We start from the raw sequence: 17,597 nt of genomic DNA, 5'->3' as shown, positions 1-17,597 counted from the left end.
TGGCAGATTTCCTTCCCTGAAGGAGATTAGTGAACCAGATGCTTTTTCCTGACAATTGACAGTGGTTTCATAGTCATCATTAGATTCTTAATTCTAAATAGTTATTGAATTCTACCATGGTGAGATTCAGCCCAGGACTTCGTGCTCTAGTCTTGTACCATGATCTTGTGGTGATGTTTAGCAACCATTATACCATAATTAGGTTGTGACTTTTTTTTTGGTAATCATCATCAATTTTAATACAAGGACTATCAAGATGTGAAACTATTTCTTAAAGAAAGTGAAAGATACACAACTTAGAATTAAATAACCTGCACCATACAATATATTAAGGAAGAACTCCATTTCAGAAAAGCATTTTATTATGAACTAAAGTTTTACATAATAAGGATCAGCCAGTATGTTCTTTTAGTGTAGAATTAGTAAATGAAATGTTAAACTTGATTGACTATTAAGATTAAACTAAAGATTGTTCCTCCCTTTACAGGTAATTGTCATTAAGAAGCAGAGATAAGTTACCAGTGGTTTAGCTATTTGATAATAATTTTCCTCCACCTATCTCTTCCACTTCACAAGAAGTTTCTCTTGAAATGCCTCCTCAACTTGAATTTTTAAGGAAAATTCAGCATCTTAATTTGGGAAACTCACTAACATTACAGGCAACAACTACTTTGATTCCTTGTCACTTGGAAAAATGGATTGAATTAGTAAGTAAAATAGAAAAAAGAACTTGCTGGAAAAATTGAAATATAGCAGATAAATAGCCAGCAATACTTTAAAACCAAAATGCTTTTACAATGATTTATCACATAATTCTTAGATGATATTAAGGAAATAGACATTTAAATGAAAATGTGTATGATCTTGTGTGGACAGAGAGAATGTCATTTTTGCAATGTACGGTGAAACTGTGAATACAGTTCTAAATAATGCACACATGTTTTGACACCTCCGTGGACAATAGCAATTGAGCTAGCGTGTTTGGTGTCATTATCTACCTTGGGTGGATTTCCACAGAGTCACTGTCACAAATTGAGGGCCTGGAATTGTCAGAAGACAATGGAGCAGTGCTGCAGTCAGACATGCACTGGGGTGACAAGAGGAGGATTCTGTTATTAAAGAGAGCACAGATATTCTGAATACCTGAACATGGTCTGGACTGAAATCATAAGGGAAGCAAATATTTTGGCCCTTTCGTAGGGGCCACTACTAATCCCCAGCTCTTCAATCATTAAACTTATGGACTTCTTGCCAGAGCCCCAGGAGCTCTCTCATTCATCTTATGGTAGTCCCTGGTGCACAGGGTGGGCTTGCAGGTTTTTGGCCCAACCTACCTTTTGCCATTTCTGTGTGTTGTAGCTGTGTTACCAACCCTAGCTGAATGAAAATTCTAGGTTGAGGTGGTACTATAGTGGTAGGCTTTCATGACCAGTTTTCCTCTAATATTATTCTGTCTCTGTAAACTGCCTATGACGTAGACATTTAAAGTACAAAACATGCTAAAAATAAACAGACACCAGTAAGGGTATAAGTATATTCCATTGTAGTTTAGGAATTTGGACAATTTAAACAAATAATCTTCCTCTTCAAGTTAGAAATAACATTCAATTAACAATTTTTTTAAAAAAAGCATGTTTTACTTGTCAATTAGCAGCAGATTGCTCCACTTTATGAAGGAGGGAAAATCTTAGTATGAGTCATTTTGATATAACTGAATTAATTTTTTTATAATAGTTGCTTACATGCCTCACGTGAAATTATTTATTTTTACCATATATCCTTGAATGATTTTTTTTTCAAAGCAGTGAGACATGTTCTTTTCTTCTGCAGCATATTCAGAGGTTTGATCCAGTTTGTTTGAAAGTGAATCCCCTTCGTGCTAATTCCTTCATTATGTTGGCAATGTTCTTGCAGTCATCTGTTTGGGAACATTTAAAAAATATAGAATCTTACAGTGAGAATTTAAAATAAACACTAGCTGTACAATGTGGAATACGGGAAAATCATCAAAGAAAAGCTTCAAAAGCTAAATGGCCGAGTATTGCTCATCGATTTGTAAACATCCTCTTTGCTTGTACACTGATTTTACATTCACCTATTACATACCACAATGCGGAGAAAGGCTGGTTTAAGTAAAGATTACTTTGCACGTTGCTATTCATTTGAAATTAATAAAAATGAACACAAAGTGAACTCTGCATTCTCTTCACGGAGCCAAGAGTGTGGTGCTGGAAAAGCACAGGTCAGGCAGCATCTGAGGAGCAGGAATCCTGATGAAGGGCTCTTGTCCGAAACATCGATTCTCCTGCCCCTTGGATGCTGCCTGACCTGCTGTGCTTTTCCAGCACCACACTCTCGACTCTGATCTCCAGCATCTGCAGTCCTCACTTTCTTAGAGTTGATTTCTCTCGACAGATGCTGTCAGACTTGCTGAGTTCCTGCAGCAACATTTGTCTTTGTTTCAGAAAATTATAGTGCATGAAATCATATTTCTAGATATGTAACTGAAACAGCTTTCCAAATGTTCAATATAAAATTCTATTGATCACTGTGCTACTACCGTGTTAGTGATTAAGTGCTCTCAATACAATTTTCAGAAGGTCTCAATAAGTTGGCAGACATCCTGCATGAAATGGGACCCTGTTTGCAACTTTCAGAACGAACTATATGTTATTAGGCCATTCAGCCCAACCAGTGCAAGATGATGCTCATGCCACACATAAGCTCCTTCCCATCCTTCATAGTTTAGTAGAGGGCCTATAGCTTGATTAGCTTCCACTTAATCACATCTATAGCATTTACCTTCCTTATCCCCTGAACTCATGAGTTCCACCTTCTTAGCATTGACTGGATAAGGAAGTTTATTCTCATTTCATATTTGAATTCTTGGTCATTCATTTTGATACATACAGATTCTTCAGCCCAACCAGTCCATGTGACCATAATCCGAAATGAAACTAGTCCCACCTGCCTGCTCCTGGCCCATACCCCATCAAACCTTTCCTATTCATGAACTTACCCAAATGTCTTTTAAACATTGCACCCACATCCACCATTTCCTCAGGAAGCTCGTTCCTTTTATTCATTCATGTCTTTTTTCAAATCTCTCTTCTCTCTCATTTAAAAATGTGCCTTTAGTCTTGAAATCTCTTATTCTAGGGAAAAGACAACTCTTATTATTTTATAAACTTCTACCAGGTCACCTCTCAATCTCCTCTGCTCCAGTGAAAAAAAACTCCCAGCCTATCCAGTCTTTGTAATTCAAACCTTCTATATCCAGCAACATCCTGGTAAATCTCTTTTGAACCATCTCTAGCTTAATAATATCCTTCCTATAAGCAACCGACCAGAACTGGACACAGTATTCCAGAAGAGGCTTCACCAATGTTCTGTAGAACCTCAACATGACTTCCCAACTCCTATACTCAAAGGACTGAGCAGTGAAGGCAAATATGCCAAACACCTTTTTAATCACCCTGTCTAAATATGACGCAAACTTCAAAGAATTATGTACCTGCATCCTGAGGTCCCTCTGTTCTACAACACTACCCAAGGAGAAAGTGAGGTCTGCAGATGCTGGAGATCAGAGCTGAAAATGTGTTGCTGGAAAAGCGCAGCAGGTCAGGCAGCATCCAGGGAACAGGAGAATCGACGTTTTGGGCATAAGCCCTGAAGTTTCCTGAAGAAGGGCTTATGCCCGAAACGTCGATTCTCCTGTTCCCTGGATGCTGCCTGACCTGCTGCGCTTTTCCAGCAACACATTTTCAACACTACCCAAGGCCTCACCATTAACCGTGTAAGCGCTACTATTGTTTGTTGTACCAAAATGCAATATTTCGCATTTACCCAGATTGAACTCATTTGATCAAGTTCTCTTTGTAATCTTAGAAAAGCTTCCTCAATGTCTACTGTGCTACCAATTTTGGTGTCATACGCAAACTTACTATGCCTTCTATAGTCTCATCCAAATCATGTATATAAATGACAGATAAAAGAGGACCAAGAACTGATCCCTGTGGAACACTGCTGGTGACATGCCTCCAGTCTGAAAAGCAATGATCTAGTACCACTTTCTGTTGTTGCCATTTCTGATTTTGCATTTTTCCACAAGTAGAAATGCTACAAACCTTGTTTTTATTGGAAAATGAGAATCAGAACATTTCCATACGTAGGGTTTTGGCTTCTGAGTCCTGAAGCAGCACACTGGGTGAGTGCACACCAAAGTAGTTCATTCCACCCATCATGCCTCCTCAGATCCCCATGCTCCCAATATGCTATCTCATAATTCCCATGTATTCATAATTCACAGCAACTCCATATCAAAACAAATCCTGAGAAATACTAACAATTGAGTCAGTTGAAACTAAAACATTACATGTTTGTATGTATGTTTTTTAAAAAGCTGCAGATGATGTGTCTTTTCGATTTCAAAGCAGAATGCCTGTGAACCAATGAAGTGTAGTGAATGGAGGTTTTTAAAATGTTCAACAGCATGGCCATGTGTCACAGTGCAAAATATGTGAGAGGTTTTGAGCAGACTCTTCTACAGATATAAAAGCAGTATTGCACTCAACCCATTGGAAAAAGTACTGCAATGCATCTCAACATTTACTTTGTGATAGTTAATGTAATCATCAACTTAACTTTGCAAGACAGATCCCTGTGATGAATCAACATTTTAAAAAAATCCAAATTATACATTAGTGCCTAACAGCCACATTTTAAGGAGGCAAAACATTTAACTGTGAGGTGCTCCAGGTTCCTTAGAAGACTTCCCCCAGTAGTTATAAACTTTCAAACCTCGTGTTTTTTTTTAGGGATTTGAGAAACTGCATCACATCAATAGCCTTGAGAAGGAAATTCAAATAACATGGTCCTCACAAAGGTGAGCCAATCTCAGAAGAAATGCAAGTGGGGTTCACAGCTGAGGCCTTTCTCAAATATAAAAGGACCATACAATAACAGGTTGCAATAAACAAGACACTGCCGATTGGAAACTTGCAGTCAAAAATCAAAAATTCTTTCTTTTCTAATTTCATTCCTGCTTGCATATTTGAATCCGATGTCAAAGTGATATTGAGGAATTGGGAGAGGCAGTCATGATGTTTCAAAAACTAATTCCCTGCAATATGACAACCTCTGAGTCCTCCCTTGGGATTATCTTCTTAAATCTTTCACTTACTTACTCCAACTGAATTCCTCACACATCATGACTTCTAAATGGAATTCTCTTTTTTGCTGAACATCTTGCAACCATCAGTGAACATCCCACTTTTGACCCTATGCTGGAGGGAAGTTCATTGATGAAGCAGTTGAAAGGTGTTTGGGCCAAGGGCACTCCCTACAAAAACTGAGATGATTGACATTCAACAAACACAACTATCTTCCTTTGTGCTAAATAAGACTCCAATCAGCAGAAAGTTTTCCCTCAGTACCCACTAGCTCCAGTTGATGGGGCTCTTAGATATTTGGTATGTGGTCAAATGCTGACTCAGCAGTCACTCTTACCTCACCTCTGGACTTCAACATTCTTGTCCATATTTAGACCAAAGTAGTAATGAGGTCAGGAACTGAGTGGCCCTTGCGGAACCTAAAGTGAGCAATAGTAAGCAGAGTTTTCCGAGACAATGCCACTTGATAACATAATTGCCAATCCCTTGCTTTGTTATGCTGATGACCAAGAGTAGACTGATAAGATGGTCATTGGCCAAGTTTGACATTTCTCCTGCTTTTTGTGAACAGGAGATGCCTGGGCAACTTTCCAAATTGTCTGCAGTACTGTTACAGAAATATTGTCAGGACTAGAACAGGCAAAATACTGCAGATGCTGGCATTCTGAGCAAACACAGAATGCTGGAGAAAGTCAGGCAGAATCTGTGGAGAGAGAGAAAGAGGTACTTGAAATGTTAACTTTGTCTCTCTGTCCATATATGCTGCCAGACCTGCTGATTTCTCAGTCAGATCCACTGCCTTTACAGTGTTTTCAGCTGAAATCATATGGAGTGAATTGAATTGGTTGAAGACTGGCACCTGGTTTGCTGGAAGCCATAGAAGGATTGTGCACTAGGGAGATCTGGCTGAAAGCGAATCACACTTCTTCAATCTTGTCTTTTGAAGGTGAAGTACTGTACTCCCCCAGGATGAAAATATTTGTGTAGCCTCTCTTCCTGTTAATTATTTCATTATCCATCATCATTTGTGACTGGTTATGCAAGACTGCAGAACTTACATCTGAACAACTGATTGAGGGCTTTCTATTTTATGCTGCTTCTATTGTTTGACACGCAAGTAATCTTGTCACTTCACACCAAGCCGACACCTAATTTAGTGCTAATCCTGGCATGTCCTCCTACACTCTTCATTGAACCATGAATGGTCTGTCAGCCTGGTGGTAATGATAGATTGGGACAATGCCAGGGTATATACAAGGCTGAATACAATAAGGCTGAATACAATAAGGTTGAATACAATTCTGCTGCTACAGCTGATTGACCTCTGTGTCTTATGGATGCTCGAATTGCTAGATTTGATCAAAGCCTGTTCTAATCAGGACAGTGCTAGTGCCACTCATGATGGAGGAAACTTTCAATAATAGTCTCAGCCACCAATACTAACTTGGACAGATGCATCTGCTCCAGTTGGATTGGTAAAGATGAGATCAAACGTGTTTTTCTCCTTTTGTTGGTTCCCTCACCACCTGCTGCAATGTCTGTTAGGACTCAGCCAGCTTGGACAATAGTTGTTATATCCAGCTGCTCTTGGCACTAAGTACTGAAGTCTCCCAGCCAGAGTAAATTCTACACCATTGTCACCCTTAGTGTCTCCTGCAATTTTAACCACTTACTTTATGTTTAAGTAACCATCTATAAATATCACAACAGGATGGTGGATGAAGACTGTACACCATATTCCTGCAAACTGATGAACATTTATTAAATATTTACACTAGGTACAGAAAGATAGTTCTGCACTACTTCAGTAGAACCTTTTTCACTTGTTCCAGTTTCATGTGACATGAAATAATTGATGATACAATCTAGCCATTAGTTCTATATTAGATGGTGTAGTTATGTTCTGTTACAACCAATATACGTGAAATCCTTTGAATTGATCAGATCGGCAAAGTCACAATTCTAAGTTGTACCCATAGTGCATCAATGTTTAAATAAATATTGGTTAGTAACTTTCTTTAGCAAATAAAGAAACACTGCAACACTGGTCTTACACTCATTGCTGTACTGCTCTCCTCTGGGGATGGTGTCAAATAGGGCAGGTCTACCCACAATTACTTGACCCAAGGCATGTCTCGAGACCTGTGTTACTGTTTCAGTTGCTTCTGCCTCCACATTTTTTTCTGCTACACATTAATATTTATCAGCCATTTAGTTTGCTCCACAGTTCCTTGCACACAATTTCAAAATTGTTCCAACAGCGTAAAGCTGAAAAACAATTTTCACTTTCTCTCAGGTTTTGGAACGACTGAATGGCCACATCACTGGTCTGCAGGCTTTTATGGTCTGATGATTTGAAATTTTTCTCATGCCTTTTTGCATTCTGTGAGCTCTGATTGGCAGGTTAATTCAGTCCAATGGATCACTTAAAATCTATAATTAGGCCAATTCCAATAGATCCAGTTGGTTTGAAAAAAAACTCACATTGAATTTGAAGGTCGGAGACAGGAGCAAAATTTGATACTTGCAGTTTGGGGTCAGCTTCCCAGCACATTCCTGATTCTGAGCAATCTTGCCAGTGATGGAACGATCACAGTTACCTACTCAGCAGCAGCAAGTAGCCAACAGGTCAATTAAGGGATCAAATGGGTGCAACTTTCTGATACACCGATATCTCCACAGCTCTAGATACCCGCCCCTGTTGAAACAACAGGACAGCAGCATTTTGCAATAGGCAGGAGGGTCTTGTCACTGGCCCACAGATATACTGAAAAAAATGCAAAGCCAGCAGTATTGGTCTGTGGATCCACAAATGGGTCCCAAAGACTAATAAATCTAAAAGGATGTAAGATTCCACCTGTTATGCCAGGTTTACCAACTTATGACAGAAAGCATAGAATCTATTCATAAGTTTATCTGTATAAGACAACCTTATTCCAAGTTGCTCTTACTGACTGTCCCAAACAATGTTGGATAATGTGAATATGCAATAAACAAATGGAGTAAGGATCCACAATAGCAGCAGCAGTAGCAAATGTGAGATATCAAGTTAAAACATTGGCTCAATAGAGAAAGCCAATCTGAAGTCTACTAGTCCTGTTCAGTTACAGGCATGATTTCACCACTTTCACACAATTTATTAAAACCAAATACAAAATAAATGATACTTAATAAGGCAACGGTTTGAGTTGATTCACAATGGAATATCAACTTGTAGTTATTGACTAACTGGAAGCATGTCTCTCATTCTCTATGGTTGACTGAGGTATTCCTTCGAGGCGAAAGTGATGACTGCAGATGCTGGAGATTAGAGTCAAGAGTGTGGTGCTGGAAAAGCACAGCAGGTCAGGGAGCATCCAAGGAGCAGGAAAATTGACATTTCGGGCAAAAGCCCTTCATCAAGAATGAGGTAGTATTCCTTCTGTCTTAGTTATCTTTGTCAAGAAACCACAAAGAGTCGCCATTTCAGTATTCTCTAAACAACTTCTTCAGATATGTTATGACACACATCTGGAACGGGTGGGATTCACACCTGGCATTGTGGTCCAGAAATAGGGAAACTACCACTATACTACAACTACTATTATGGTTCTTAACAGTTGCCACATTTTTATATATATTTGAAAATACTATCACACGGAACCAAAACGCTTTTATTTCCACCACCAGATCACCTATGACAATTTTCACCTATTAACTAAAGAATCACCATTTATTATCCATTGTTAACCACTACTCCCTGTGCATGATCAAAGGCATTCTGAACTTTAATTGGCTTGTCAATGCACAAACAGTACATAATCAATCTCAGATTGGCTAACCAGTGTGTTTCCAATATCTAATTGGTTTCTTTAAAAGTGATGATTATCTTACTGATTTCATTTCCTCCTATAACCTGACTTGCTCCTTGAATCACTTGGAGGATCATAATTTTTTGTTCCTTTTAGCTTACTAACTTCATGGATCTCTACAAAGATAACTGCAGACTAGTTTGTACAACTGTTTGAGAGTATGTAGTGTCGCTTCCTAGTGATTTAATATTGTCTCAAATATCTAACTGATTCATCTAAACATTCTGGAAAATTCCTCATCCTATCAATATATTTTACTTATAACAACTATCTATGATGCTACAACAACTATTTATGCCTGAAATGTGTCAACTGAAATTAGTTTCATAAATTGACACTGGCTCTTTCTGATCTTCTAAAGAAACAGGAGTCACATTAGTAAGAACCATAGCATACTTCAGAAGCTTTTAGTGATTAGCTGACAGTGAGGTTGCTGTTACCATTGCAAGTTACAGCAAAATAGGTAAATAACAAGTTCAAAATAACTACATAAAACTGAAATACATAGACTAGTTACAGACTTCAAAGTACAAAATTAAATTAATTTATAATTTAACTGGGTTCTTCATAAAAGCTTTTTACATTTCCAAATTTGTTAGATGGATTGTTTTTCTAGAATCCCTACAGTTCAGACAGAGGCTATTCAGCCCATCAAAACTGCTCCAAACTCTAAAGATCCTAACTTTCTATTACAATGACTAATTCACCTAGCTTTCCATCCCTGGATAATATGGAGCAATTTAGTATGGCCAATCTATGTAACCTGCACATCTTCATACTGTGAGAGGAAACCAGAGCCTCGAGTGAACAATCACACAGACATGGAGTGAACATGCAAACACCATACAGTCACCCAAGGCAGAAGTCAAACCCAGGCCCCTGGCAATGTGAAGCAGCAGTGTTAATTACTGTGCCACCATGAATTTATAGTAGATTGAACCATAAACACATGACCTTCCTTTTACCCTCAGCCCTGTGACTATCCTCCCTTATAGGATGTAATAAATAACCATAATTTAATATAATTTAATTCCTCATTTGCTTAATCAGGCCAAAATTATTGAAAAATAACTTAGTCCTGCAAGACCAGTGTCATATGGTGGTGGAATGCCACATTCTTAGGTCAAAATTGGTAATGGAATAATTTTATTGGATCAGTGGATTATACACCATCTTAAGGAGAAAGTGAGGTCTGCAGATGCTGGAGATCAAAGTTGAAACTTTATTGCTGGAACAGCACAGCAGGTCAGGCAGCATCCAGGGAACAGGAGATTCGACGTTTCGGGCACAGGCCCTTCTTCCTGAAGAAGGGCCTGTGCCCGAAATGTCGAATCTCCTGTTCCCTGGATGCTGTACACCATCTTAAGTCCTTACACAGCAGAATACTGTTTTCTTTATAAACATAGGCCCAGAGTTTTGCTCAAGTATGCAAAGATGCAAGTATTTCCAGCTCCATGAATACAGCCTGGATGTCAAGTTTTCAGTCTGGGCTGGCGTGCTGGATTAGAAGTTTGGGTAGGCAACCCTTACAGAGGTAAAAACAATGACTGCAGATGCTGGAAACCAGATTACAGAATCAAGGAGGCTACTGGGTGCAGAGGTTGGCTGGAATGAAGGCTTGCCTCAAGAATCCACTCCTGTCTCCAAAATTTTGAAATATAGAAAAAAATGATGAAATAGACCTCCAGCCCTCATCTCACAAGTCCTCACAGTCCAAATGCCTCATAATTGAATTTTCAATGTCTACGTAGTTGTTTTTAAAGGCTGGATTTATGGAGCTGGGAATTCTCTTGTCTCTATGCACCTGAACTCAGTGAAAATCTGGGCTCAAGGCTGCCAAAATCTCACTTCAGTAGAGTTGGCTGCGAATTGAACTGGCCAACTGACCCTGTAAAAAGTGCATGTATGAAACAGATCCTGACTCTGCCATGTTTAGGGGCAGGATTATGATGTTTGGAGAAAGGCTCTCTGTCATAGTTGAAATCTGGTCTATAGTAATTTTAAAATGGCCTGTAAGAACAGCACTTGGAAAATTGTGACTTCCGTATATTTTTATTCTTTAAAAGATGCTATAGAGCTGTAGCAATGGTAAAAAAGACACTTGCCAATGAACCTGGAGCTGGTGACTTGCAATCTTTGACTGAACTGAAAAATAACATAACTCACCAGCTTGCATCTATTTTAATTTTACTCTGCTTATCCATCCATCTCCAGCCCATTATTGCTTTTGCTGCTTTTTCTTCGCTTCATCTGATCCACCACTGAATCAGTGGATCTTTTGGAGCTGTGTTCTACCTTCAGTGACTGGTTCATCGGCTCTACCAAAGTTGTAATTTATTCCACTTTCAAGGACTGATTTCTCCTGGTGGAAGATCAATTAATAATTTTTGGATGCATGAAAAGCTAATTTAGAAGATCTCAAAAAATGTCTTGCTCACAGATTAGCAAATATTAAAACAGTAACTATTTCAATATGTTCTCCACCACTGAGTTGTAAATCCATTTTTTATTTCTGCAAATTTATGGCGATTTGATGTACACAAATTAGCTGTAAGCTTTTTATGTTTGCTCTAGTAAGGACAGGATAGTCTGTTTAGGTGATTCTGCTAAAGCAACCTTTACCTCAGTAAAATAAAATCTCTATATCCACTAATTAACAAAAGGAATCCAAGAACCATTACGTGAGGATGCTCATTTTGTAAGTCTTCAACTACTTGCTACCTTCTCTCAATGGGAGAAAAAATTAAAAACTAATGAACTATCAAAATAAGACCCCTCAATTGTTTTTGCTATTGGACATCACCCAACAAATCTGCTCATTTTTAACACACAAGTCCATTTGGTCTGGAAGAAAAATATCATTTCAGAATTTTCTTTACTGAAACAGATTTATAACTAAACTGGATAATATGCAATGAGTATAATGAGTAAACACCCCAAACCCAAACACCCTTCTGAAATTGAATACTTAATTTAAAAATATATAATTTTCAGCAGAAAGATATTTTGCTGGGTTTCTATTTCCAACCTTCAAATAAAGGTAGTCTTTCTCTGTTAAACTATACATTCCTGTGAGCAAATCAACGAGAAAGTAATGACTGCCAATAAAGTTCACAACACAGTTTCTGCAGCTCTCCTGTGTGCTTTGTGTGCAAAATAGATTAGATTAGATTACCCACAGTATGGAAACAGGCCCTTCGGCCCAACAAGTCCACAACAACCCTCTGAAGAGTAACCCGTCCCCCTTGCCTATATTTACTTCTGACTAATGCACCTAACACTATGGGCAATTTAGCATGGCTAATTCACCTGACATGCACATCTTTGGATTGTGCGAGGAAACCAGAGGAAACCCACAGGGAGAATGTGCAACCTCCACACAGACAGTTGCCTGAGCCAGGAATCAAACCCCGGTCCCTGGCACTGCGAGGCAGCAGTGTTAACCACTGAGCCACCGTGCCGCCTCAAAGTAAGAAAGAAAATTTAATTGCGGTGTTTCATAGATCAGTTTTGAATGTCATTCTGAGCTGACATTTGTCTTAAGACTTCTCAAATGTGGGCAAAGTATCAAACTTGTTGGGACAATAGGTGTGGTAAATGACACGATTCATCACAAATGGAGGACAATCAGCAGAATTTCCATCTTAGGTTTCAGTCATCAACTTCGAACCAGAGTGCATAAAATGTTACCTAATAATTTGTCTGTCCTTCTGAGCAGATTTGAGCAAGCAAATTTGAGGCAAAGTGCATTAATATGCTTTTTTAAATGTGAGGAAGTCCAGATTGACGATCCAAAATACAAAGACTTCTTTCAAAACATTTTTTTTAGATGCTGCAAGTGCTATGATTTTTAAGTTTCTCAGAAAGGGGTACATCAACAGTTGAACATCTTATTCCAAAGTGGGCAACCCTTCACTGAAATTGACCAAGTCACTTAATCACTACTTTCCCAGATCAACAGAAGCCCAATGTAAAGTAAAAAGCAAGGCTGCTCAGTTTAGAAGAAACATCATTTTTTATTTGAAAACCTCCATTTCACCTAAAAAGGATCTCTGCCAATTCAATGTGAATTGTTGTAAACAGTGAGAGAAATAACATTTCCTTTGGATGAAGAAGAGTTTTTTTTAAAAAATAGTGTATGTCATGGACAGTTCAATCACAGAAAGTCATACCAATGTGAAAGGTACAGAAAGAATAGCACAGCCAGAGAAAAGACAGTTCCATTAGTATTTTCAATAGTTGTAGTCAGTTGTAAAATAAACAACTCATCAATGATTGAGGTGCAGTTGTTGAAGCTGCAGACTATCGTAACCCTGTAAATCAGCCTGGATTACTTTTAGACCTTGCCCTGATACATGTTTTTGTGCAGCTAACTGACCTATGAATTTGTTTGCTTTACGTATTGGTGATTGAGATTGATTTTTTTTGTGTCCTCCCATATTCTGTGTTAGACAATGGAAGTAAGTACTAAGATGTCATAAAAATAAACAACAATTCATCTGAAACAGTTTCAAGATTCTTACATCAAAACGCACAGATAAATTGTTTTAAATTCCTCATTATTATCCAGTTTAATTATAAATCTGTTTCAGTGAAGAAAGTTCTGAAATGACTTTTACTGAAATGATTATTTTATCCTTTTTGCATTTAACATTTCTGTAAAGATATTTAATTGAAACATAAAGATTTTAAAAGAAGATGGATATACAGAAGGCTGAATTAAAAAGGAAAAGGGGAACAAAATGAGAAGAGGTTAAAACCTGACTAATGTAAAAACTGAAAAGACAAAAATATGTTTACTCAAAAAGGATTCACCAAAAATGTGACTAATATTTACAGGATTATGCCATTCATATTTAAATGTTGGGAATAATTCTAAATGTTTTGAAATGGTTAAAAAAAAGCAAGATTTTAAAAAGTCTGTGAAGAAAATCAAAATTGTACAGTGCAGCTTTAAGATACTGGAACTGCAATGTGTAATTTTTTTTCTTGATGAAGCTGAGAGAGAAGTGATTCTTCTTCTCCATTCAGGACAGTCCAATCCTGTTGGATTATGTTTTTGTGTGGAGGCTTGATGTCTCCATTTCATTATGGTGCAGTAATCTATCATGCTGTTACCGTAAGGGTGACTTTGCCCAGCTGTGTGTGGCAGACTATAGCGGTGCCACGCTGAAAAAATCAAAATGAATGGTATGGGAGAAGAGCTCTGCATCACCACTGATCTGAAGATGATAAAGACGGCCCGACATCCATCTCTTCACTGTAAATTCAGAGAGTATTTTATAATCAAGCCCCGGCAATAATAATGTGAAATTAGGTCTCTTTATCAAAGGGGAGGCCTTTTAATCATAGCTTAAAGGGTGCTGCACTGTTTATCATAATTGAACTGTATCTGAGCTAATTGTAGCCATATTTCAATGTCCTGATGCACAAGTGATGCTGTATGTTAGGCTTGTGTTTGATTGAACCAAGCCAAAGTTGAGACAATGAATGCCTTAGGTATAAAGTGGAAGTAGACATGTACTAAGTGATATAGAGGCTTTCGATCTTTCCATTAGTGGCAAGGATTCCTTTCAGAACAATCTTGCTTCTTTTTAACTCCTTCATCACAGACCCTTTTTAAAAATATTTCTCACATTCAGGCCTTTGTACAATGATTTTTTTTTGTTGGACAAGACACAATAGAGTACAGTATTAGGATTGCATTAAGGATGCCTAACGTGTGATTACTAACTCTCAACAAAATTGCTGAGTTTTTTTTGAAGGGTTGGTGAGATGAATTACTGTTCTTTGCTAACACGAGTAAGGAATACAAGAAACAATTGTCAAACCTTACATGAAACTACAGCCCCAATTTGAACCAGGGGTAGAAATGGGAGGATATCAGGGGCTTTTCTGGCACCCCTGAATGTGAGGTCTAGGGAATTAAAATACATGGGCATCATGTGAAATACTTGCCACAATTTCTGTATAAAAGCAGTGGAATACTGACAGTACTGGTGGATTCTTTGTGCAATTTCAGAGGGTGCGGTGACAGAAGGTGAAGGGTGGGTGGTCAGCCTGTCAGCAGGAGCCCACAAACATTATCCCTAGCAAGGTAAGGGAGGAATAGGGAAAGTAACATGGGAAACAGATTATGTCATTCAATCTTAGTTCTGAAGAAGAGTTATCTTGGATTCAAAACATTAACTCTTATTTCTCTCTCCACAGATACTGCCAGATATGCTGAGACTCTCCAGCACTTCCTACTTTTAGATCTCCAGCATCCATAGCACTTTTAGTTTAGACCAAATCTAAATGCATATTTGAACCCAATCTATTCAGCTTTGCTCTGTAATCCTTATTTCCCTTGCCTAACAAAAACTTAGCAATTGCCAATCACACTTAACGGGGCCTCCATGATTCTTAATGGGCCAGGAGAAACCAACACCAAATTTCTGAAAGTTAAAACAAAACATTGAACCAGACCTCCTGCAACATGATGCTACCTACCACCGGCCTATACTCAAAGTCTATGAGGTCCTTAGTGGGCTGTTAAATTAGTGCATGCAAACTTTATGTTATCAGGACTGTGGCATTTAAACTAGGCCCTTGTTCCTATGGGGAGACTGAAATTGCTAGCCCCTTTTGCAGTTAAGAGGGTAGGGAGTTGCAGAACAGTACAAATCCAATTTGCTATCTTAGCCCAGTTAACCAATATTCCTGCTGAATCCATGAGTGTTAAAATACCTTCTCAAAATCCAAATTTAAGTTGTTGTCCATGGAAACTATAACTGCACATTTTAAATACAAATAGTTACTTAAACTAAACATCTTTATAAAGTGAATAATTGAATTTCTCTGAAATTTCACATTATGCGCTATCCATGGGTTTATGTAATAGTACAGCACCAACTCTCATTGCATAATTAGAATTCAGCCAAGCTCTTCCCATGCTACTAAAAAAGTAATTCATCCAACAAAGTAAACAAAGTGAGCTTATTCTTATTCGTTATATTCATCAAGATACAATTGAGCATAAGTGTTTTAATTTTCATCTGTAGTAGAAAACATATGGTCTGTTCTCTGGAATATATTGTTGGAAGACGTTTTGAATGGAATTGTAAATAATAGGTCCTGGCGCAACTGATGGATCTCTAGTGCATGGGGAACTCAATTACTGTTGAAGTGGGCTCTGTAATGGCTCTTTTGCTGACCTTTGGTGTTCATAGAATCATAGAATCTCTACAGTGTGGAAGCAGGCCATTCGGCCCATTGAGTTTACACTGATCCTTCAGAGCATCCCGCCCAGACTCATCCCATCCCTATAACCCTAAATTTCCCATTGCTAATCCACCTAACTTGCACATCTTCGGACTGTGGGAGGAAACTATGGCACCCAGAAGAAACAGGGAGAATGTACAAAACTCCACACAGACAGTGGAGGGTGAACTGACCCAGATTCCCTGGTGCTTTGAGCAGTGCTAACCACTGAGCCACCCTACTGTCCAAGTTTTATCAACAACTTGGACAGGGCAGGCAGGATGATGCTCCACATGCAGGGCGGGAAGGAAGAACTTCTCAGTAAAGGCACCCCAACATATGCCTGATATTCTTTTATCGTTTTAGTAATCAAGAATCTATCTGCTTCTGCCTTAAAGATTCTGAATCCAGTGCCTTTTGAGGAATGGAAATCAAAAGATTATCAACCGTCTGAGAGAAAAAATATTTCTTCATCTTTGTTTTAAATGGATGTTCCCTTATTTTTAAAGTATAATCGCTAGTTCTAGATGCTACCACAAGAGCAAACATGTTTCAACATCCACTGGTCAAATCCTCTCAGCATCTCATATGTTTCAATTCAGTCACCCCTGACTCTTCTAACCTCCAGAGGATGCAGGCCTAGCCAGTTTAGCCTTTCTTCATAAGGTAATCCACTCATTCCAGCCATTAGTCTATTGAATCTTCTCTGAACTGCTTCCAATGCATTAACATATTTCCTTAAGTAGAATGACCAGTGCTGTACACAATACTCCAGATGCGGTAGCACCCATACCATTTATAACTCGAGCATAATTTGCTACTCTTGCATTCAGTTTCACTCATAATAAACCAGAATATTTCATTAGCTTTCCTGATTACTTACTACACTTCTGTACTAACGTGACACCCAGATCTCTCTGTATCTCAGAGCTCTGCAAACTCTCACCATGGAGATAATAGAAAGACTGGAGCAACTGGGCTTGTATACCCTTGAGATTAGAAGACTGAGAGGGGATCTGATTGAGACATATAAGATTATTAAAGGATTGGACACCCTGGAGGCAGGAAACATGTTTCCGCTGATGGGTGAGTGCCGAACCAGCTTAAAAATATGGGGTAGACCATTTAGGACAGAGATGAGGAGAAACTTCTTCACCCAGAGAGTGGTGGCTGTGTGGAATGCTCTGCCCCAGAGTGCAGTGGAGGCCCAGTCTCTGGATTCATTTAAGAAAGAGTTGGATAGAGCTCTCAAGGATAGTGGAATCAAGGGTTATGGAGATAAGGCAGGAACAGGATACTGATTAAGGATGAGCAGCCATGATCATATTGAATG

At 38.5% G+C, this 17,597-nt stretch overlaps 1 protein-coding gene across 1 annotated transcript in view; it reads right to left on the bottom strand.

The window, feature by feature from the left end:
- Window positions 1–344: 344 nt before the first annotated feature.
- The window catches only part of LOC122554293 (ERI1 exoribonuclease 3-like), a 376,858-nt gene continuing 359,605 nt past the window's right edge, over window positions 345–17,597 (bottom strand). The window contains exon 8 of the mRNA XM_043699081.1: window positions 345–1,918. Coding sequence (XP_043555016.1) covers window positions 1,892–1,918 — 27 coding nt within the window. The 3' untranslated portion in view covers window positions 345–1,891. The remainder of the gene's footprint in view (window positions 1,919–17,597) is intronic.

Source organism: Chiloscyllium plagiosum, chromosome 11, assembly GCF_004010195.1.
Source record: "Chiloscyllium plagiosum isolate BGI_BamShark_2017 chromosome 11, ASM401019v2, whole genome shotgun sequence".
NCBI classification, from domain to species: Eukaryota; Metazoa; Chordata; class Chondrichthyes; order Orectolobiformes; family Hemiscylliidae; genus Chiloscyllium; species Chiloscyllium plagiosum.
Note: the sequence above shows the minus strand (reverse complement) of the source record. Positions and strands in the feature narration are given on the sequence as shown.